Here is a 23876-nt window from a genome sequence, read left to right as displayed (position 1 = left end):
GGCCCAGAAAACAAGGGCCCAGCTTTCCTAACAAAGTGTCTGTCTCTCTCCGAAATGGAGGAACAAACCCAAAACCCAGGAGGAAAACCCAAGCCCTCGCCTCTTGTGAGCTGGTTCACCATACAGGTGTTCCACAAATTCAGAGATGAGCTTTCAAAGGCTGCCCAGGAATCTAGTTTCTGCCACCCCATCTTTAGGTAACTCAGAGGCCAAACAGGAAAGAAAGGTTTCGGCACCCAGGCCTGCACCGTGGGTGGAGGTTATCTAGGGATACCAGGTAAATGGAGGAAGGAAATAGAAGCACATCTGTCTGCATTATTTGGGGCCAAATAGCAGGTGGGGGTAGAATGGTCCCAATTCAAAGGCGGGTAGACACAACAAAAGCAAGATAAAGGACAGGCAGAATTTCTACAGAAAAGAAGAAGAAGAAAGAGTACATCAGGAAAAAGACACAGGATAAGAATATCCTGGAAGACTGTTGAGAAAACAGAAGAAAATTTCAGTTAACAAGTGCTTCATACTTCACAGAAGTCAAAGAAAGCCTGATTTCCATGTTCAATGGATAGACAATGGTTTGAGATGAAAGGGAACCGTCAGAGCTATGGAAAGTCATGAAAGAGGCAATCATGTTCTTCGTGGGAACAGCAAAAGCTAGTGCCAACAATGCTGAGAACACATCAGTGTTGCGGAGTAAAGGCTTCCGAAAACCAGGATAATTACTATTTGCATAAAGCTTGCCAAACACACTGCATTTTCATCTTCGCAGCAGCCCTTTCAGATGAAAATTGTTACCCATGTTGTAGGGGGATAAAACGAGGTTTGGCCCAGGGCCCCCTAGCCACAAAGTGTAGAGTTGGGACCCTAATCCCACTGCCAGGCAGGCCTTGCTCTGAAACGAGATTAAGACTCTCCATCTTTGCAATGTCATTAGAATTGTCTTAATCCCGTGGCCCATAGCCAGACACAGAAGTCAGGAATTAAATAAATGAGATGGATCCAATCAGGGGAAAAGCAGCCCAGGTGTGTGCCATAGAATATCAGCCAGAATGGGAGGTGTGATTGAAAGACAATGAAAGCACTGAATCCCGGGCACCTGGGGTTGCAAACAGTCCTAGCTGAGGGGATAGACCTGGAGTTCCCCGCTGCCACAACGACCCTAAATAATGACCCAGTGCAAGTCTCTTTGCCACGCGCAAGATCACTGTGGGCAACGGCATCCCTAGAGTCCGTGTCCTAGTCTCACAGCTCACTGTAAGTAGCCGCAGCTCTGCTGAGAAGGTAACATAGGATTGCATTGTCTACCCAGTAACCTCAGCTTGCTTGAGATGACAAACTGTTCTCTTCATGTTTAAGCGTCTTTCCATCCCAGGAAGGTAAAGTTTAAGAATGTCCTGTTTATATTTGTTATTTAAAGTCGTTGTAATGTTCACGTGGTTTTGGCACAGTACAGAATCTAACGCATTAGGTGGTGATTCTAATTTAAAAGTTAAAATGGATATCAGACGTACAATTTTAAATGGGCAGATGTACGAGAACTTGACTAAGTTGGTAAACAGTGTTGTACTATTAACGAGAACTGGCTTTACGATATTTTAGATCGCTGAGGGTTGTTTAAGTACAGCACATTGGAAGGTTTTGCTTCGAAGCCTGCTGGGTGATTCATTTGTGTGTTTAAATAGAAAATCGGGACTTCTGGGAAGATAAAGTAGACATGCTTTTTCCTATGCTTTCCACTAAATACAGCTAAAACTCCTGGACATTATATATAAAACAAACACAGGAAGATTCTGAAAGAAAGCAGGCCGGCTAGGGACCTCAGTGTCCAAGGAACAACAAAATGCTAAGTCCCCTAGGTTTTCTTTACGCCTCAAATCCCCAGACTTGGAGCTTAAAGAAGCCAGAAACTCATCAACAACAATGGATATGGACTAAAAAAAAACCCACAAAACCACAAAAAAGCAAAACTCCAACAAAATCTTTTTTCTCTAAGCAAAGAACCAGGAAAGGGGCAGCCTAGCAGGACAAAAAACACTGCAACAATGACTGCGGTACCCCGAACACACACCCTCCCCACCCACACAGGCAAAGGCCAAGAGGGACGCCTAGACTGTCACCCTCATGAGTTTGTAACGAGCACCGCAACCTTTCTGCCAAGGTGATGTCAGAGAAGCCCAAGTGGGAAGCCCAGAGTTTCATCCCTCTAGGCAGTAATGAGCCCCCTTCCTTGTGATGCCAGTAGAGACTCCTGGGGAACCTGGACTTCCACCTGTACCTGGCGGTAAAAAGGCACCTGTCCCCTTCCCTACGGGGTGGTATCAGAGGAGGCCTCGTGGACAGACAGCAGGGCTTTCACCCCACCTAGAAATGAAGAGGCCACCCCATCCTCGTGGTGTCAGTGAGGCTGCATGAGGAGCAGCAACAGGGCACTTCTTCCCCTCCCAGCCAAGACAGCGTCTGCGGAGGTCTAGTGGGGACCCAGAGCTCTTCCCCGACCCTACAGAAAGGAGCTCCCACCTGAAGTCGAAGGAGGGAAGGGAGGGTGACTAAAAGAGTTGGGAGAGATCCTTGTGTTCTATATCTTAACAATGGTGGTCGATACATGAACCTACATGTGATAAAATTCTATTGAACTAAATACACACACACACACACACACACACACACACACACACACGAGTGTAAGTAAAACTGGAAAAATTTGATTAAGATTAGTAGATTGTACTGATGTACTATAGCTTGCAAGATGTTACCACTGGGGGAAACCAGGTCAGTTGTACACGGGATCTCTCTATACTATTTCTCACAAATGCATGGGACTCTACAATGTTCTCAATAAAAATTCCAATTAAAAAAAGGAATATCAAATATATGAAATTTATAAGTACAGCTGAAATGTTTAAAAACTTACTAAATATAAGTAAAACTGGGACCAAATGTTTAAGTAAAATTTGTTCTGTCATCTTGAGTTTACCAAAGTTGTACTCATTTTATATAGAATATATATCTAATATATATAATTTATATATCTAATACATAATATATAGATAATATAATATATAATATATATTAGATATATAAACAAAAGTATAATATTTATACATTAAAATTTAAAACCTAATGAAAACTAAGTATTTAAATTTACTATTTTTATAAACTAATATAACAAAATCTAAATAACTATAAGAAGTCATTTGTGAATAAAAGCTACTCTCAGACATGAACAACTCCACATAGAAAACTACTTGGAATTTTTTTAAAAAGCCAGAGAGATTAAAGCAGTTAAAGAAAAATATAAATACAGAAACCTGCATTGGAAATCCAATATACGGATAATCGGTATACCTGAGGTGGAAAACAAAATTACTGGAACAGGAAAAAATAAAATGCAATAAAAGAAAATGTGAACCTACAGGTTAAAATGGCTTAGCAAATTAAAATGGTGTTCTAGAAAATCAATCAATCAATAAAAGGCTGATATAGATTATGGTAAAATTATTTTCCCTGGGGATTAAAAAAAGACTACTATCATGATTTAGGCAGATACAAAGGAAAAAATTATGTGGCTTGCAGAATTTCCTAGCAACTCAATGCCAGGGGACAATGGAACAATATCTGTAGAATTCTAAAGGGCAAATGTTAAGCCCAGAAAATTCTATTAACTGTGACAGCAATGGGAAGTATTCACAAACCAGCAGTGACAGTGGAAGTCTCTCTCTCATGGAAATTCTGCCAAGAGAAATGGGTGATCCTGGTCTGGCTCTGGGAAGACGCCAGGGTGTACTGACAGACACTGTTTGTAGCCAGCCTGTCACGTGTCCTGCACAGCTTAACTCTCAAGACTGTAATGTCCATATATAACTGAATTTTTCCCCCTCTAAGGATCTAGTCAACCTATTCCAGAATAGATTACCCAGACTGGCCTCTCAGACAGCCTCCAACTAATCACCTTAACTAGAAAACCAACATTCACTCTTCCTAGTCTGGCACACTCTTTCTTTTGTAAATCCTCTCATCCCTTTTTTTTTTTTTTTTTTTTTTTTTTTTTTTGCCTCTTTCCTTGATAAGAATTGAATGGCTCCCTGCTTAGTGAACTTGTGAGTTAGTTACCCAATGAACTAACTGCTTCTGGGTTATGCTTTGACATTCATGGTCAAAGAAGAGGTCTCACATTAAATTCAGGACAAGACAAGGCTATCTCCCAGCGCCTCTACTAGGTGCCATTTTTCTAGCGGTTCTAGGAAAAGCCAATTGACCAAAAGACATAAAAACTGGAAAACTTAGAAATTTGATAAGATCAAATTATCATGGTTTGCAGAATATTTTATTTCTTTTTAACCTACAAAGTCAAGGAAATCAACTAAGAAACCCTTATAAGCAAGAACTGTGTCCATAAGTGGAGCCAAGGTGGCGGGAGGGGCAGAGAGCAGGGGGGGTGGGGGCAAGAGAAAAGGGAGGGGAGAGAAGTGGCCAGGCTGTCAAGAGAGGGGACTGCACCGCCATCCACCCCAGCCTCCGCTCTACCTGATTGGCCTTCGTCCTGTGTGCCACCCCAGCTGAGAAGTGTCCCCTCCACACTCCTAAATCTCTGCTGCTTCTGTTGTCCCTCAGTTCCCAGGAGACCAGGACCTCAGCCCCTCCGGAGTTCTAGCCCTTCTTAAAGGGCCAGAGCATTGGGAACCCAGATGGGGTGAGCAGGGTCTCCCCAGTGGGCTTCGGGGCTCAGGCCTGTCCTCATCTCAGCTCCCACACTTCTGCCAATGTCCCCTTACGGTGACATGACTTTGCAGATGTTTGGACACTACCTCCAAACCCAGATTTCATTTCCCCAGTTCAAGTGCCAACCGCAAAGGACAGCCTGTGGCCCCAGTGGGGTCTAAGGGGCCAGGGGGAAATGATTAGAAATGAATATTAAGCCTTGTCTCTTCTTTATGGTGTTTGTTAGAGGTTTATATTAGATACACTTTATCAGGTTGAGAAAATTCTCTTCTAGACCTAGTTTATTAATTTGTTTTATTGAATCATATGGGTGTTGAATTTTGTCAGTGTTCTTCTGCACTGATTGAGGACTTTGTAAGATATTTACTCTTTCATCTGTTGATATGAACAGGGCCGTCGGCAGCCCACACGGTACCTTTGTGTGAAATTAGACAAAAGTGTTCCTTCCTCCAGGCAGAAGCAGCCCCGTGCCAGGGTCCGCAGCCTGGCAGCAAAACTGCAATTGGATTTCAGCCCCATGCAACCCGTCAGCAAGATGCCCATATGCAGGTTAGAATCTGTGAAATTAGAATGTGTTAGAATTTGCGAGGAGTCTGGCTCCAGGCCAAAACCCTATATGCGGATTTTCCAGGCCTGGCCAGAGGCAATTACAAAGGCTTTGCCTGGCAGCCCTGGCGGTGGAGGCTGCTGTCCCTGCAGGAGTCTGGACACACAGCCAGCCGCTGCGGTCTGGGGGAGTTGCAGGCTGGCAAGGGCTCAGCCCAGGCTCAGCCCAGGCCCCGCCTGGCCATGCTCTCCCGCGTACCCGCAGCACCCGCATTCCTGGCCAGGGCTCCTCTAGTCAGAAGGCTTCTTATGGGGGAGGAACGTTCTGCTGAGATCCCTTATGGGTGGCGGTGGGAGTGGGACTTGAAAGCACTTCTCTCCAATCCCACTTAGTACTTTACCACTTCTAAGCCGCTTCAGCAGCCGTCCCCCCGCCCGGCCCCCACCCACCCCCAGGTCCACATCCAGAGCCCACAAGAGTCTTTTGTTCAGGACTCCTCGTCCCTTGGCTGGCTCATCTGCCCCTCGCTAAGTAGTTCCACCGGGGAGAATGGGACAGTGGGGAGCTGGCATCCTTTCTAGTGCAGTCTCTTGCCTACTACTGCAGTGTGAAAGTGGAGACTTGACTGCTCCTCCCAGCCTGGCTCCTTGTCTTACAGACGACCTTGACACCTGGCGGCTCAGCTGACAACCCCCATGGCCGCAGCTGGTGGCTTGGTGGTCAATGACGTGAGGGGATTTTCTGATATTAGACCATCCTGGAAAAACAAGGATAAACCAAACTTGATAATGCATAAATTTTTTAAAAAAGATACTTTGCTAATAGATTTCCTGAAATTTTTAGTAGCGTGTTAATTTTCAATCTATTTGTCCCTCTTTTTTCATAGCAGCATGTAAGGATATAAGTTTCCCCTTAAGTATCTCTTGAGCTCCATTGCATGAATTTTAATACGCAGAACAAGCAGCATAAAGACACTGATATGGGAGCATCCCTGGTGGGTCCAGAATTCTCAAGGAGGCTGGTGGTGCTACAAATTTTCCAATTTCCAATATAATTTATTCTCTGACCCCTGAGTAATTTAGAATTGTTTTATAATTTCCAAACATGTTTTCAATTACCCCATTGCTGTAGTTTCTAGCTTAATTGCATGATGACCAAAGAATATGGATAACACAATACTAACCTTTTAGTATTTGTTGAGACTTGCTTTGTGTCGTAGTATTATACGTGGCAAACTTCTGTAAATATTCTATATGTACTTGAAAAACGAATAGTCTCTGTTAGATACAGAGTTGAAGATATTTCAGTGAGAATCAAGTTTGTGAATTGTGTGGTTCAATCTTCCATATCCTTCTAATTTTTGGTCTACTTGATCTATGAGTTGAAATCACACTATTAGAATACAATGTATTGGGCCGGGCGCGGTGGCTCACGCCTGTAATCCTAGCCCTCTGGGAGGCCGAGGCGAGTGAATCGCTCGAGGTCAGGAGTTCGAGACCAGCCTGAGCGAGACCCCGTCTTTACTAAAAACAGAAATAAAAAATTATCTGGACAACTAAAAACATATATAGAAAAAATTAGCCGGGCATGGTGGCGCATGCCTGTAGTCCCAGCTACTCGGGAGGCTGAGGCAGGAGGATCGCTTGAGCCCAGGAGTTTGAGGTTGCTGTGAGCTAGGCTGACGCCACGGCACTCACTCTAGCCCGGGCAACAAAGTGAGACTCTGCTCAAAAAAAAAAAAAAAAAAATGTATTAAAATTCCCCACGGCCACTGTGATTTGGCAATTTCTCTTTGTATTCCATCTCTAATTTATATACTGTGAAACTATATTGTGGGTTGTATGTAAATGTAGAAAAGATATGGAGATATTTTCTCCATTCTCCTGTGGCCTTAAGAGAAAGAACCAAAGTGTTTATGAGCTGGGGTTGAGGTAGAGGGAGGCAAGAAGGAACAAGAAACTAATTTTAACCTAAAGAAGAGACAAGGACAAGTGCTCGGGTTTTTTTTCATTTAATTATTTACCAGGTAAAAAAGAAAAAATAGTGATTGTTTCTCTTCACCCCCAACATTTCCGTTTCCCAAGGTCCAGTGGGAGGGAGATTCATTGATCAGAACAGTGATTTGTGCTCCTGCCCTGGAGCAAATTCTCCTCTGCTCTACCCACCTGGGGTAGGAGCGAGGGACAGGGTGAAGGGTTCCAGGCAGATATCCTTGCTCCTGGGCAGCAGAGTGGCAGTGTGGCTGTCATCTTTCCTTCCCCCTGTTGCCAGAGCATTCAGAGCCTCTCCTGCCTGTCCTCCCACCCCACCCTCCCCAGTTCCTCCAGTGAAGCGGGAAGATGGGGCTGCAGGCGGCAGGGGAGGTGCAGAGCCGCCGAGGAAGCACAGGGCAGACCCTGCAGAAGGGCAAGACCTCATGCGTCTATTGCACATCCTGGCTCAGACCCCCTGCCCTGAACAGTGGGTTAAAAGCAAAATGCTTTCCAGATTCAAACAAAGAGCCTGTTGTTGTGTGCCAGGCTCGAGAAGGGGAGGTGTATTGTTGTGTGGCTCATTCTGGAAAATAAATATATACTTTTAAATTTAAGTTACTCATGATGGGGCCAAGGCAAAAATTTCACCTCTGTAAAAAAGCATACATGATTTGGACATCTTGGGGGCCCTAGAGTCACCTGGGCCTCTCCCTGCCCAAGTGCAAAAGACCCAGAATAACCCCTTCCCCGTCGGCAGATCTCCTTCTGCGTAAGATGGAAGGGGCGGTGTCCACCAACCACATGAGCCCCCTCCCAGCTGTCACAACTCTGAGCCACTCAGGGGTGACCTCTTCTTCTGAACACTTGGAGATTTTGACAAATAACCCTAGAGAAAAATCTTTTACACTGCATGTTTCTCCATAAAATAGCAGCTATTAAGTCCCCTCATATAAAACTTTTAAGTATTTGAGTCTCATTGTTCTCATTACCAGTGGAAATTGGGTGGGACAGGAATGAGTTATTTAACTGACATTGCGGACAGAATAAACCCCTCTAAAAGACCGTGGGGTTGGCTGGTCGGGGGGACAGATTTTGATTTGGCAAAGCTGCAAATCTTTCACCTTCATGGGCTGGAACGAAGCTGGTGGGTGAAGACAAACCTAACTGAGCCAATGACAAGAACTGCAGGCTATGAGAGACGACAGGTCAAACACACAACTGTATAAAGTGTGGCACTAGAAAGATGAGAAGGCAGGTCCATGACACCAGCTGGGAGCACGCCTGCAGGGCAACGCTTCCAGAGATCCGATCTGTCCTGTAGTAGGTGGCAGTAGCATCCAGATACATCAGAGTGCTTCTCCTTCCTCCTCTTCCCCACGAACTGTGAAGAGCTTCTCATTTAAATGACTATATACACACACAAGCCTGGTCTTTCTTTTACATGAGGGTCCTTCACTTGAGGGTCCTACAATGGCTTTAGACAGTCGGTTCCAATTGCCTTTTCGGAGATTTACTGCTTGGGATGGAACCTGCAAAGAGAAGAAATGACTGAACTCTGCAACAGGAAAATCTTCAAGGTGAAAGCATCCCAGTGTTTAAGGGACTGAGACTTAATATAAGTAACAAACCCCCAACTCCCTTACAGGGCTTTGGTACCCCAGCAAATTGAGTCATTAGGCTGGGACCCACTGACTCTGCTAGCCAGAAGGCCACATGCCCACCCGCAACCCTGGAGAGCAGCTCCGTACCTCCTTCTGATAAGGACAGCTTCTCAAGTTCAGCTTCAAGTTCAGCATCTGAGATCCTAGGGTTAGGCACACTGTTGGTATAAAACGTCTCAGGGGGGTTGTCAGGCAGATCCAAAGGTTCTTTGGTGGTGTCCTGAAGGAGGATGTCCAACTCCTTCTCCAGTTCCTCACTGTCAAAATCTGGACAGAAGAGACGACATCAGAACATACAAACTCCAGGAGGAAACGCATTCACGAGTCCAGGACTGCGGTTACCAAACCACTGAGCTTTATGAAAGATGCCCAGGCCTCCGTGCAGGTTAAGAATATCATGTGAGTCAGGAGACGGAGGGTGCCTTCAAGCAGATACTCCTTTTCCATACAGAGCTAAGGCATCAAGGAGGTGTACTCTGCTAACCCCATGGAATGGACACTGCTTCCCCTCGCCCTTCAAGAAGGATCTTCTGGTCAGAGTAAGGAACGCTGGAGTGCAGATGCGTCACTAGCGCAGCCTCTCCAGGAGGAAATGGCAATTTCCTGTTACTGCTCCTGCAGAAAAGCCCAGGTCGGGTCTGCTAGGAGAAGCCTCCCCGCACCAGGAGAAGCAAATCCAGGATGAAACCCCAGCACAGGGAAGCGAAGTCCTCTTAGAAAGAAAGGAAGAAAGAGAGAAAGCATCATCTCGTCAACTCACTCACCTAAGCCATTGGTTACCCCACCAGCCAGAGTCTGAGAAACTTCATCCTGGGTGTCACAGAGCTGTAAGAGACAAGTGCAAACCCTGGGACTGGGAACGGTGGCTCTGAGCATCTTGGTCTTTGGGGAACAATGTGTAGGGTGACAAAGCAAGACCGCCCCATCTGAGAATCAAGGAAAGCTTCCTTCAGTTCACAAGGTAACAAGTCAAGTTTGGGAAAAGAGGACACGTAACAAAGTCAAATCTGTCCCCTGTAACTTCCCTCTGTGTGTGCCCCTCCCTGGCCCCTTCCTGTACCTCTTGGATCTGATCCACGAGGCTCTCTGCCTTCTCCACTGTGACGTCCTTCATGGAGAGTTTTAGTGCTCCTACCCCAGCCTGGTAGGCATTAAATACCTAAAGAGAAAGCAAAGTTGTTAGTACAAATGACAAACATTTGGCAAAATATATATATGATATTGTTTCGGTTCCAAAAGATAGCTCTGGGGTTTTTCTGTGACCCAAGCTCAAGTCACCCCACGAGCACTGGGGCCAAACTTCCCAACAGGAAAGGCAAAGGCAACCCCACCACATCCTAAAAGAACCCAGGCGTCCTCCGAGCAGCCAAGCCACGGCTGTGGGGCTGAGCGGTGCGTGCCGGAGAGACCAGCCGGCGCTGGAGCGGAGGGAGCAGCTACCATCTGATCTGTCTGGGAGGCACAGATCCGGTCCAGAATGCCCTGAACAGTGTCCAGCTTGGCATGCAGGGCCTCGATGCGCTTCTCCGTCCGTTGCTTGGCCTTGAGAGACCTCAGCGCCTGGGGGGCGTGGAGACTTAGTCAGGACTGGATTGGACAAGCCAGAGAGCAAGAGGAAGACAGCCCTTCCCAGACAGTAAGTCCACCCCACGCCTCCTTCCCTCTCGTTTGTAAAATCAGCTGTGGTGCCTGGGCCACCTGCAGACTGTCCCCTCCAGCCCCTCAAGCAGCTGCTGGGCACCTCCCCTGTGGCCCAGGACACTGCTACGTGGTGGAAGGAGAGAACTCACCAGTTGCTTCTTTCCTTCCCGGCATGCCCGGCGGGCTTCTTCTTTACACCTGTGATACAAAGGGACAGATTGAAAGGGACAGATAGAGATGACAGTGCCACAGGATGGGCGTGGCAGGGTCCTCAAGGGTCCCTGAGAACAGCACTTAGGTAAGGTGGTCTGAAATCTGAAGACCAAATCCACTCTACCCAACGGCAAGCAAAATCATGCCACCAGCCCACTGCCAAGCTCTTGCAGCAAGTCAGGTGTGCAGGAAGGCAAAGTGACTAAGGATAAGCCGTTTCAATCCACAGGGAGAGAACATACAAACAGGGCACCTCACACACACTTTCGCATTTTGGGAGACAGGAAATCAATTCCTAACACCAACAATGACCTTAGACATATCCCTTCACTTTCCAACAAGGCTGGATCTCTCCCATTTTAAGATGGCGTGAACACTTTCTAACCCAGTGTCTATGTGTTCCTTTCCAAGTGTTCGTGTGCTTTGACAGGGATCTCTGGTACAGTCACCCAAGGGGAGGAGAAGTCCCCAGAAAGACCTCTGCGAAGGCAGAGACCTGTCTTGTTCACTGTTGTACCCCGAGTCCCAGAGACAATACCTGGCTAATGGTCCAATGAATATTGGCACGGAAGACCATAAACATAACACACAGTCGTACAGTGGGAGGGATTAAGACTCATTTTTTTTTCCTTTATGATATTATGTTTTCCATGATTTCTGCATTGAACAGTTAGTACTTTTAGTAATAATAGTAACCTTTTTTTTTTTTTCTAAAGAGTCCATAGATAACCGATGTTTTGCTGGCTCTGAGGGCCAGGGAAGGTGGGGGGTGGGGGGCTGAGCACAGGGGTAAAAGTTACCTCTCTGCTTCCTGGGATAAGGACTCCACTTTGCGCGAGAGAAGCTGCTCACTCTGCATCAGCTGGTACACCCCGACATCCACGTCGTTGACAGGAGACACCTTGGCATGTGGCCCCCGGGCAAACTTCACAATCTGAGGGATAGGGACAAATTATTGCTGTCCCTACCATAAAAGCTGAGCAATTTCCAAGCAAGAGTGCCGGAGGGCAAGTGGGTACAACGGTCTCCGCTTATCTGTGGGGGACACATCCCAAGACTCCTAGAAGATGCCTGAAACCTCAGACAGTACTGAACTCTATATACACATACTACGCACGAGTTTTTTTTTCCTTCCTCACAGTTTTTCCAGTAGAAGATTCACTCTTACCATAGATTTTAGCAAGCTCAGCATGTGATTCTTTTTCTTTTGCTATTAGGTGGAGAACTTTCACATTTTCATTTACAGGAAGCACTTTCTGACTTCTCTTTGCGCATCCAAACTGCCAGCATCACCACTCTTGGGCCTTGGGGCCATTACTCGTATAATAAGGGTTATTTAAACATAAGCACTGTGATTCCACGACAGTCGATCTGATAACCAAGAAAGCCACTAAGTGACTCACGGGCAGAGAGTGTCTACAGCAGGGATACAAGGGACAAAGGGACGATTCATGTCCTGGGCAAGATAGGGCAGGATGGTGTGAGATTTCATCGTGTTACTCAGAATGACATGCAATTGAAAACTTATGTTTATGTCTGGAATTTACCATTTAATATTTTTGGACTGTGGCTGACCACAGATAACTGAAACCTCGGAAAGCAAAACCTTGGCCGAGGGGGGACTACTGTATGCACTTAGTAAGTCATTGCTGAGTCAGTGAGTGAACAGATGGACTTCCGTACCTTCTCCCCATTCTGCTCGAGGACTGTGACTCTCTTCTCCTTCTGCAGCTGCAGCAACACCAAGTAGAAGGTCCTCTCATCTGGGCAGGAGTTGGCACAGAGGGCGCTCAGCTCCGAAAGGGCCACCACAGGGTGGGAGGAGAGAGGGGAGTTCTGATACAGACGATACACCTCCTCGGCCTTTTCCTGCAGGGAAGGCAAAATGGGCTTACAGGCCCTGGTCACCGCCATGGGGCACAGTGAGCCCTGACCCTAAGCTTCAACACTGTGATCACACAAGGCAAGAGCAGGGACACACTGACCCCAACCTCCCTAAAGTAGTAGCTTTTTTAAAAGGAAAAAGGACTTATTTTTTTGAAACCTTGGAGGAAAGCTGAGTGACTGTATGAAGTGAGGCACATGACACGTGGGGAGCTAGCCGGCTCTGTACTTGCACTTCCATCTGGACTTCATGTTTCTGCCTCTCCCTGGCCTTGGCTCCCCAAGGGAAGACTGAGGCAGCGGGTGTAGTGGAAGGAGCTGTGAACTGGGCTGCGGCCTGATTTCTAGCCTGGTCAATGCGACCCTGGACCAGTCGCCGTCTCACTGTCTTCAGTAACCCTCTCACAAACCAAAGAGGGTGGACGAGATGGCACTGAATTCCCTTCTAATTCTGGCTGCTCCGTTTTTCCGCCCATCGGCAACACTGCAAACGCTGCAAAAGGACTGCAAAAGAGGACCTGAGCTTGGCCCAGAATCACCCAAACCACCCTGCAGTCTCTGCAGGGACCCTGACTGAGCCCTGGAGCTCTGGGCACCGGGTGGGGGGAATAAGCACATGGGTGGGGAGAGGAAGTGTAGATGGGAAGAAGGGGGTCCCCCCAAAGAAAATGTGGGCTGTTCAAACATCCTGGGGAACAGAGAGAGACTGGTAGCTTTTGGAGACCTCCTCAATCTGAGCCAGAGTGTGTTGGGGTCTGTCGAGGTGAGGAGAAATGGGTGCTTCCATTGGGGTCAGGTGGGGATCCTGAACTGGTCCAGCCGTGTGGAAGCTTCCAGGGCTGTGCAAGGGCCCTGAGGTCAGGCTCAGTCTGTGAGTTTCAAAAATAACTACTGTCTGCAATGTACTTCTGCCACTCACTGTTCAGTCTGTGTTGTAAACACACACACACACAAAGGTTCCCACAACCCCATCCATAGCAGTTTTGGTGGAGTGGTGGCTGAAGCAGGTCCGCACCAGGTGACAGAGTGAATGGGAGGTGAGGAAGTGGTGACACTAAAGCTTGATCAAGAAGGAGACAGCAGTCATCAGGCAGGGCCTAGGTACCGCAGGAGACAACGTGTGACGGGAAAGGCTTGGGTGGGTTTGGAGGCTGAAGAAGGAGAGTATCAAGAGAGGGAGACGGGACGGACAGGGCAGAGACGAGCTGATGGGACAAAGGGACAAGCATCCTGAGTGTGGGGGAGGGGGACGGAGATGGGCTCCGAGGAGGGTAGGCTGGGTGAGAGGACAGCAAAGTGCAGGCCTGACTCAGGAGAGTCTACCTTCTCTGTGAAGTGCCCGCAGAGAGTGAAGAGGACAGAGAATGGAACAAGTGTGTGAGGGAACAGGAGAAGACAAGAAAGCTGGGCTGCTGAGTGGTTCTGGGGGCCACCAAGAGGGCCTCAGTCTGGGTGACAAGGTGATTTTCTCCAGTAGGGATGGCAGACTGAGTGGCTGATCTAAGGCTGTGGATCTGCCGGGCATCTCCTGGCATGGACCAAGGGACATGCAAAGGAGTGGAGGACACAGACAGGAAAGTCAGCCAAGCAATGGGCCAAGTGATCTGGGTGGGGCAGGAAGGGCAGGCCAGGCCAGGAGGAAGCTGACTGACCAGGACAGTATGAAGGGACCAAGGCCCTGGTGGCCTCTTCGAGGCAGAAGAGCATGGACAGGGCAGGCAGGCCATCAGTAAGCTGGAAGGGGAAAGTGCATAGTCAGAAAATAGAAAGCTGGGCCTAGTTTGCTGATTTAGGGGCAGGCAAAGCTGAAAGACACAAGGTCCTCAAAAATCCTGGTAAATTCTCATCAGTAAACCACAGAAGGCAACGCACTTCCTCAACTATAGCTTATCGTTAATCCCTACAAATACTAGCAAATAATCAATGGTTGGTTCCTGACAATTCCCAGACAAAGGATCACCCTTGGAATGTCAAAGTCTAACTAACAAATAAATACTGCTACAAAGCATAGTAGAAGAGAGGTCAGATAAACTCAGTTATCAACTACATCACCATGTAAAAGAGACAGTCTTTTTCTAAGAACGTACACAGGAATGCGGAGGGCCCTGCTATCACACCAGATGACACCCCAACATCCCCTTCTGAGCACCCACCTTGAGCAGCTCCACAGCCACAAGCACCTCCTCGGCTGGGACCTTATTCTCCCCCAGCACATTAGAAAGCGTCCACTTGAGAGGCTTCAGCAGGAAGACCCCAACCCCCCAGGAGATCCAGCTGCTGTCTACACTGGCCATGAAGTCTGACTCCCGCTGCAGCTCCCCTCGGCTGCGGGGAAAGAAAGAAAAGGGCATGTAGTAGCACTTAATGCAATGTCCCATTCCAGTTCCCTCCTCCACTCCTCCTCCGGACCCCAAGAGAGGAATTTTACCATCATCCTCATCACTACCATTTATGAGGCACCTACTCTGTGCCAGCTGTACGATACACAGCATGGTTTATACTACAGCCTTAAGCCTCACAACAATTCTGCAGGATAGGTGGTGTTATCAGCATTTTAACTAATGAGAAAACTGAGGGACTGAGAAGGTAAGGAGAGAGGCCAAATCTAAACCAGGATTTGCCAGGCTGCAAACCACAAGCGCTCCACTAAGACTACAGAGGCACAGCAGGCTACCAGACCCACGTTGAGATTTCCTTTGAAAAATGGAGCTCAAAACAATAAAGAGAAAATAATGGATCATTGTCAAGTGTAAAACATAAAAATACAAAGACGTACAGAGGAAGGACTCTCTGCTACTCCTAAGCTAGGGTGGGGATGGGATGTAAGTGTGTCATAGTAATAACAACAGCAGCTACGTTTACTAACTGCTTACCACGGGCCGGTCACCATGCTAAGGCTATATAAGGAATATCTCTTCAAATCCTCACAAGAAACCTAGGTACAATTATCACCATTTTATAATTAGTCAAACTGAGGCTTAAAGACAGCATAAAATTTGTCCAGGCCCACATAATTTAGCAAATGGCAGAGCCAGGATTTGGTTCTAGGCTGGTTGGCTGTCAAAAAAGCTCTTAACTATTATGCTCTGCTGCTTCCATGGAGAAATATCTCCCTCATAAATCCTTCAGGTGCCAGACCCAGTCCAGCACCAGGAAGCCTCAATAGCATGCCAGCAGTCAGGAGAGGATATACGGAGGTGTTGCAGGTCTCTAGATTGGGAGTGGAGGACAATCTCCTTCTGCAATAAGGGGTCCCACTCTGGTCTCCTCCCTTACTGACTTCTTCAGCTACTGTTTCCCCTGTCCCCCACTGCAGGCATGAATTAAAACTTTTTCCACAGTACACGATCTCAAAAAGGAGAATTCCTGAAAGGCTTGTCACGTCCATGTCAAACAATGAAAAGGTACCAGGAACAAAAGTACAGAAGGTAGATCTCTTAATCAGCAAGAGCAGCAAGCTAAAAACAACAACAAAAACCACATCAGAGTCGATTTCCTCCTTCCTTCACTGAGGGAGGTAGTACCAGGCTAAGCTGATCTCAGTGATATGTACAGTGTGAAGTGCAAATGATTTAGAATCTGAAGACCAGGGGTCCTTACCTCTAACTAGCTCTGTAACCCTGAGTAAGTCACTCGATCTCTCTGAGACTCAGTTTCCTCTTCTGTCTGCTGAGGATAACTCTATAACCTTGCCATAAGGCTGTTGAGAGGGTCAGATGAAATGGTGTATGCAAAGTATCTACATACTGTGAAGTGTGTACAAATATTAAATATCAACGTTACCTCCTTAGGTACCTCCAAAACACTGCACCTGTAGCACACGTTACCACCTACAGACCTTTTTAGGGCACCAAGATACTCAGTAAAGCTCTCCTCCTCCTTCATGTCCTCTGTGCTCCAAACACTCTGTGCCAAGGACAAGCCAGACGCATGACCTGTGCCATGGGTTGATGCAAGATGCCCACAAGCCTCTTCCCTACGATTGCCCTCTTCCTAGCTCTGACCTTCCTTAGCTTAATAGATCCTATCTCGTAGACCTTCTGCTCCAAGAGTAATTCAAATTTGGAGGCCCTTACGAAGTAACTACATGACGGGATTCTAGTCCAGACAAACCATTCTCACCTCTGCCAGGCTGGCTTCTCGTTTTACTGTCCGGAACACATCTAATCGGACTATCCTGGTCTCCAATCTCCTCCCAGGTCCCCCCTCTCTCCCCCAGCCTCTTTCTTATCTTCTTCCTTTTTCGTCCACTGAACGCACACCGGACGCCTACTCTGACCCAGACCCTGGGCTGGGCGCAGCGCACAGTCAAAGAACAGGACCGGGTCCCGCCCCGCCCGGCCCCGGCCCCGGCCCGCCCCTCACCGCAGCAGGTCCTGCAGCACGGTGGCCAGCCCCAGCGGGACGCTACCCTTGCGCTGAAAGGCCTCCTGCAAGTCCCGCAGACGCAGGCGCACCACCCCCTGGCGGCGGCTGTGGCTCAGCACCAACGGCGCCCAGAAGCCCATCTTGCTGTCCCAGTCGGTGCTGTTCACCTCGCGACTCCTCTTGAAGGCGGAGAACAGGAAGGACATGCGCTCCTCATCCTCCTCCCACTCGGGGGGCAGTAGGCCTGCTGGGTCTGCCCCGGCCAGGGCCTCGGCCTCCCGCTCCGGGGACCACATCGGAACCCCAGCCCCGGCAAGGACCCGAACACAACCCCGGCCCTGGTCTTCTTCCGCCCTAGTTCCCTCCCGGCTTCCGTTCCCGGACCACCTCCTTCTCTGTCATCACGTCACCGCCACCCTCAGCGTGAAATAAATCCTGGAAGTCCTCAAAGCGCATGCGTCAAGCTGCATTTGTTGCACCAGGAGGCGAAATGATGACGTTTTTTCGGAGCGACCCCTCCTCCTACGGTCTTTGTGAGGAAAGAAGAGCTTCGCGCGTGCTCAGCAGGTAGATGCACATTGCACCCCGTTAGGAATCATAGAGTCCGGCAAAGCATTGTAGAGAGGCAAACGGTTACGCCTCTAATTTGTGGTTTGAGGCCGTGGGACGCGAGAGTCCCCGCTAAGGGGCGCGAGCGGCTCCGGTACCTCCCGGATGGGTCTTTCTGTCACAGTTTACCGCTCCTAGACCAGACGTCCTTACTTCAGACATTTAAACTTCCAAGATATCTTCCTTTTAAGATAATGTCAGCCGATAAAAAGAACTGTCCGTCGCTCAAGCTCTGTGACAATGCACACACTTGTTTTTAGAGATATATAAGCTTCTACTACTCTTTCTCCGCACCTTGTACCCTGGCGTGTTTCCTTCTTAGTCTCAATATCTTACTGATCCTTTAAGGCCCGGCACGATTCTAAATAACTTTTGCCTGAAACCTTCTTCGACTGTCCTGACTCATTGTTGATCTCTCTCCTGGACTACACAGTTTAGCATTTACTATTGTGTCTCCTGTTCCTTCCCTAGTTCCTTAAGGGCAGGTAAAATGAGCTCATATATATGAGATTCTCAGAAAAAAAAGAATTTTAGGAGCAATGAGGCTGTCCAGTGTGTTGGGAGTAGATTGATTTTCTTCTTAACTGACCCATTTATGAAGTGAAAGGAGTTCCCTGTTTGATGAAACAGAGTAACAATTGCCACTGTTAAATGTTAATCTTGCCTCTGCTACTCACTGACTGTGGCCTTGGGCAAGTACCTCACCTTTCTGAGCCTGTTTCGTCTTATGTAAAATAATATTTCCGAATAGGGTTGTTTGAAGGAAATGTTGATTGTGTGTAAAGTACCTAGCACATAGTCTGCTGGGCATTATTACTGAGTTTCCCGGTGTATAGTAGTTGGAACTCAGGGTAAGAAAGAATTCCAATAAGCATTTTGAGGGAGGAAAAGAGATATATGATTGGGTATACAAATGTGCATATTAACTGATATCTATGTATTCTGTCAGATTTCTCCAAGCACTTTCACAACCAATACTCTAATACTCATAACAACTCTATGAGGTGTTGATTCTTTATCCATTTTACAGAAGAGAAAGTTGAACCACAACTCATTCCTTTGAGTTCCTCTCCCCTGAGTCCCCTGGGAGCAGTTTCGTTCCAGTCACTTGCTTATCAACAGGTTCAGGGCTGTATATAAATGAATCCCCAGAGGGACTGCGCTGTCCTGCCCGGCACCAGCTTGGCCCAACTTCCTGAGCTGTAGTATAAACTGCAGACAGTATTCCAAAGACTTAATTCAAAAGAGAATGCAAAATTGTCTCATTAATAATTTTTTGTATATTGATTACATGATAGGATGGTAATATTTTGTATATACTAACTTAGGTAATGTATATTATTAAAATGAATGTTATTTGTTTCTTTTCATTTTCTTTAAATGAGACAGTTAGGAAACGCAGTCTCATATTCCTGGCTGCTCTCTGTCCCTAAGGACAGCTCTGTGCAGCATGTTGCACACACATCTCATTTAATCCGTTCACATTCTTGTGGGCTGGGTGCGGTTGCTCCGTTTTAAGTCTGACTTTTTGCTAGAGTCTGTTGCCCCATCTGGTCCTCGAAGTGAGGCTGAGCCGGGTGTGAAGCAGAGACCCTCCCAGCCCAGGCTCTGGGCTTTCCACAGGTGCAGGCATGGCCACCCTGGGACCTGCTCCCATGACAAGCGCAGCCAAGCAGCTTCCCTCCTCTGAGTCCCTGCTGCACCCACTCTCTGCCCCACCCTCTGGCTCGTACCCCACATTGCTTTCTGCCTCCACAGCTCCCTCCATCCTCCCCAGGGGGCTGCAGCCCTGCCCGAGGGCAGGATTCTCTGGGGACCTTGACTTCCGCTCCCACCCGGCACCTTGGGTGCAGGTGGGGCCCCAGCAGTGTGTGCTGGTTCTCTGTGGACGGGGAGCAGGTCGGGACGCTGGAGCCGCAGGTCTCCCTGCAGAGGAGCTCACTAGGTTCTAGGGTTCTAGGCCTGATGCAGGATCCTCTGCCCTTCCTGGACTGAGTCCCCACTCACCTGACTGTCTCTGTGGCTCTTCTCCACCTAGCTCTGAGGCTGTTCTTTGACTACTTCCTAAATGTCTTGCCCTTTAATTTCTAGAACGCACTGATGACGCTGATGGGCCAGAAGGCCAGTGACATCCCCATGGCCAGACCCTGTGCCGAGGACCCAGAGGACACCTTGTACGAAATGCTGTTGTGATGTGTCACCAGGACGGGACAGGAGGCCTCCGGTGCACACCCTGCTGGAGGCCTTGGACAGGCTGGGACAAAGATACACAAAGGAGACCATCGAGGCCCACCTGGTGGGCTTCGGAACATTCATCTATCTAGATGGTGGGGCAGGCTCTACTGTGTCATTGGTGTGAAAGATATAGGTCCTTCTATGTCTTTTTTATATGTCTTTTTAATATCATTTTATAGATCATTTTTGATCTGATTTTTGTACTGTAAGTTACAGTTAATATTTAATTTTTGGTAACTTAAAATCTTTAAGTTATATTAAGTTAAATAATAGATACTTGTCTCAGTCTATTTTTGTTGCTTTAACTGAATATCTGAGACTGGGTCATCGATAAAAAGAAGAAATGTATTTGTACTGTTCTGTAGACTGGGAAGTCCAAGGCCTTAAGGATCCATCTGGTGAGGGCCTTCTTGCTGATGGGGACTGTGTGCACATCCTGAGGTGGCACAGGGGGTCCTCTGGTGGAGAGGGCACACTGAGTGCCCAACAGGCTGTCCGAACACACTTACTCTTGTGATGAGGAACCCACTCCCACGGTGACCCCTTAATCCATGAGTGGTTCGTCGTTCTCGCGGGATGAGCCCTTAGGACCCAATCCTGTCTTAATGGTCCCACTGCTTACTACTGTGACTTTGGCAATTAAGGTTCAAAATGAGTTTCAGAAGGGACACATATTCAAACCATGGCAATATTTTTTGAGTGTCTAGATTATTTCTGAATAAAATATAATACAGAATCATTAATTGCTAAACCTAAGTTTAGGCTCATCTACTTTTGGCTTCTTATTCCAGAGCAACAAAAAGTATTTAGGTCTATCAATAAATGTGATTTGTGCCACGCTGGAAAATTGTGCTATGAGGAAGAATGAATATATTTCTAGAAGTTATGAAATAATGTACTCATAAATTTATAAAAAATAGCTCATGATTTCTTACTTTCCAGTGTTTGTCAGGACCAGGGCGCAGGGATCCAGCCTCCCCAGAGCCATGGTCCTGCCTTGGTGATGCTCACATGATGAATGTCGGGGAATAGGCAGGAGGGAAGGGAACCCCGGGGTGCGTCCAGTCACGGCCCCGGTACCATTTTGCCTGGCCGGGGCACAGGGGCTCTGGGGCTGACCTCGTGGGTGCTGGTATTGAGGCCCAGTGGAGGGAGGGAGGAGCCCAAGAGCGGCTTTCACTGCTGAGCCCAACTCTGGGGGCCAGCCTGGACCACTTGTCTAACCTTAGGCAAGTGGCCTCCCTGTGGCGGGTAACCACAGCTTCTGCCATGCCTGGAGGGGCGCCAGCTAGTGACCACATGCAGTAAGGTTCCATGAAAGCGCTTACAGACTGGCAAGGTCAGCTGGTGTCTGAATGATACAAAGGCCTCCTGCCTGGTTATGGGCTCAACCACCTGTGCTTACGAGTGGGCCCCACTCTCCCGTCCTCACCCGGCCAGGATGACACAGGAGTGTGACACTGAAAACAGACAGTTAAAACAATGAAACGTGACAGTCAGTCCCGCTATGCAAGAGCAGGGCCCCTGCTCCCACTGCAGCCCAACCCCACCCCCTCTTCCATTTCCCTGCCCCCTCTGTCCTCTGGGATGTGGCAGAATCCACCCTCAGTTCCAAGTCTCTAACCCAGTTCTTCCAAGTACTTACTTTGTTCTTTTCTAGAAATGGGAGAAGAAACAAAAAAAGAGGGTCCATTGCCCAGTTTGCTTTCTGTGCACTGAGGCTTCTGGGGAATGCAGTACTTTTTTTCAAGTGCTTGGCTTTTAGCAATTTCATACACACTCAGGAATCCCCTGCTTCTGACAGGTCCACAGGATCTAGCAGAACATTTACATTGTACTACTGATTGACACTTGAAAATAAAATCAGGTGCTTTTAACTAAAGCAAGTTTCCTAAACTTTGTAACCTTGTCCTGTGAATGGCATGAGCACCCTGGGGCTCTGCAGGGCCCCCCCTTCCCACACCCATCTGCACAGAATAGCCCAGGCCCCAGTGGCAGAGCTGAGCCAGTCTGCATTTCTGTCCAAAATGCTACGAAATGGATGATTATGCAATATTTTTAAAATAAAAAAAAGGAAAACTCAGAACATTATTGTTCTTTTTTTTTTTTAATGCTGAGCAAGACAAGTTCAGGGCATGGTAAAAATGGCAATGGTTTCATCATAATTACCTCTAAGCTATGATATGAGGATTAAAATTATGTATTTGAGAATGTTTAGTACATGATAACGTTGAATAAATTCATTCCTTTCTTGTTGGATAATAATTGCTCTAAATGTCAGTTAAGTGATTGCTTCTTCAGCAATCCACATAGATTTCATTTTTAGAGGATGCGTGTGTTCCACGATTTTCCTGTCATTTACATATATCACCCTCAGTATATTCGTGCATTTGATTAGACAGACAGATGACTACAGCAAAGGGAGTCTCCATGTAATTCATCATTTGGTACATTTCTTTTAATTTTAATCCCTAAAATTAATTGGCAAAGGAATGTACCAATGTTTCCTTATTCAGAATCTTATTGGAGACATTTTATTTCTTTTGATGTTTTTGGTATCTTAAATAATGCTCCCAGTAACATTATTATACATAAATATGTGCATAATCTGATTATAGAAACAGACAGTTAAGAAGGTAAAACAGGATTTGAGTTATTTATGTTTAAGATAAATTATTTGCACTACATGATCATAGCCTGGCCACATTGATTTCCCTGGATCCTGCTATGTTTGGGCAGTGGGGGGAAGCTGCTTGCCCGGACATATGGATGACACTCAGGAGTTCAAGAGCTCGGTGGAGGAAGTAACTGCAGATGTGGGGAAATCACAGGAGAGCCAGAACTAGAAGTAGAGCCTGAACATATGATTAAATTGCTACAATCTCATGGTAAAACTGGAACAATGAGGAATGGCTTCTTATGGATGAGCAAGGAACTTGATTTCTAGAGATGGAGTCTTCTCCTGGTTAAGATGCTACTAACATCAAGGAAATGACAACAAAGGATTTAAAATATTACAGAAACTTAATGGATAAAGCAGTGGCAGGGTTGGAGATGATTCAGTCCAGTTTTGAAAGAGATTCTACTGTGGGTAAAATGCTATCAAACAGCAACACATGCTAGAGAGAAACCTTTTGTGAAAGGAAGAGTCCATTGATGTGGGAAAATTCACTGTAGTATTTTCAGAAATTGCCACAACCACCCCAACCTTCAGCAACCACCGCACTGAGTCAGCAGCCACCAACATCGAGGCAGGTCCCTCCACCAGCAAAAAGATTATGACTCTCTGAAGGCTCAGATGATCGTTAACATTTTATAGCAATAAAGTATTTTTAAAGTATGTACACTTTTTAGACATAATACTATCGCATTCCAGAGAGACTACAGTATAGTGTACCCTTAACTTTTATATGCACTGGGAAACCCAAAAATCTGTGTGATTCACTTAATTGTAATATTTACTAGATTGTGGTAGTCTGGAACTGAATCTGCAGTATCTTCCAGGTCTGCCTGCATTTCGGAAATGAACCCCTTATCTGATGTATGGTTCAAAAATATTTTCTCCCATCCTGTAAATTGTCTCTTCCCTCTGGTTATTGTGTCGTTTGTCTTTCATAAGCTTTTTAGTTCGATGTAATCCCCTTGTTTTGCTTTTGTTGCCTGTGCTTTTCTGTGTGTGTGTGGGCGGTGGGGGGTTATATCTAAAAAATCTTTGCCTTTCCTGGGCCAGCTCTGCCATGAAGAACAGAGCCAGGGAAAGGGGGCCCCACATGACACAGCCTCCCGCCAGTTAGAACAGCAGCTCTCCCTTTCTGAATCTCTCCCTAAACCTCCCATTGCAGGCTTTTCTCAGCCCATCCCAGCAGGAAGAAAATCTGTGCAACTGTTAACAAGAGTTACAGAGAATTCCAAGGAGAAACAGGAAAAATTATTCAAGGTATTTTGTGAAATACAGAAAACTAAGAATTTGAAGCACAAAGTTAATGACTGTGGATCCATCCTTTTTATGTCTTTTAGGCATTTGTAGTA

General features: G+C 47.0%; 1 protein-coding gene and 1 long non-coding RNA gene across 3 annotated transcripts; one reads left to right on the top strand and one right to left on the bottom strand.

Moving 5' to 3' along the window:
- Positions 1-7258: 7258 nt before the first annotated feature.
- CHMP7 (charged multivesicular body protein 7) lies at positions 7259-17376 on the bottom strand. Of its 2 annotated transcripts, none has more exons than XM_045535470.1 (10): positions 17001-17376; positions 14789-14960; positions 12435-12620; positions 11552-11685; positions 10688-10736; positions 10338-10457; positions 9958-10056; positions 9662-9722; positions 8985-9164; positions 7259-8765 (listed from the first exon to the last, which is right to left on the bottom strand). In XM_045535470.1, exons 1-10 carry the CDS (start codon positions 17297-17299, stop codon positions 8713-8715), a joined length of 1353 nt encoding a protein of 450 aa, XP_045391426.1. In that variant the 5' UTR covers positions 17300-17376; the 3' UTR covers positions 7259-8712. The 2 variants fall into 2 exon arrangements, with proteins under 2 accessions (XP_045391426.1, XP_045391427.1); XM_045535471.1 differs by having other exon boundaries at positions 17171-17374.
- A 98-nt stretch (positions 17377-17474) lies between these two features.
- Positions 17475-20119, top strand: LOC123626490. The gene is made up of 2 exons (XR_006730880.1): positions 17475-17570; positions 19704-20119. It is a non-coding gene; the product is annotated as an uncharacterized LOC123626490 (long non-coding RNA).
- The last annotated feature ends 3757 nt before the right edge of the window (positions 20120-23876 follow it).

This window comes from Lemur catta, chromosome 22, assembly GCF_020740605.2.
Source record: "Lemur catta isolate mLemCat1 chromosome 22, mLemCat1.pri, whole genome shotgun sequence".
Taxonomy (NCBI): domain Eukaryota; kingdom Metazoa; phylum Chordata; class Mammalia; order Primates; family Lemuridae; genus Lemur; species Lemur catta.
This window is presented reverse-complemented; position numbering and strand designations above follow the sequence as displayed.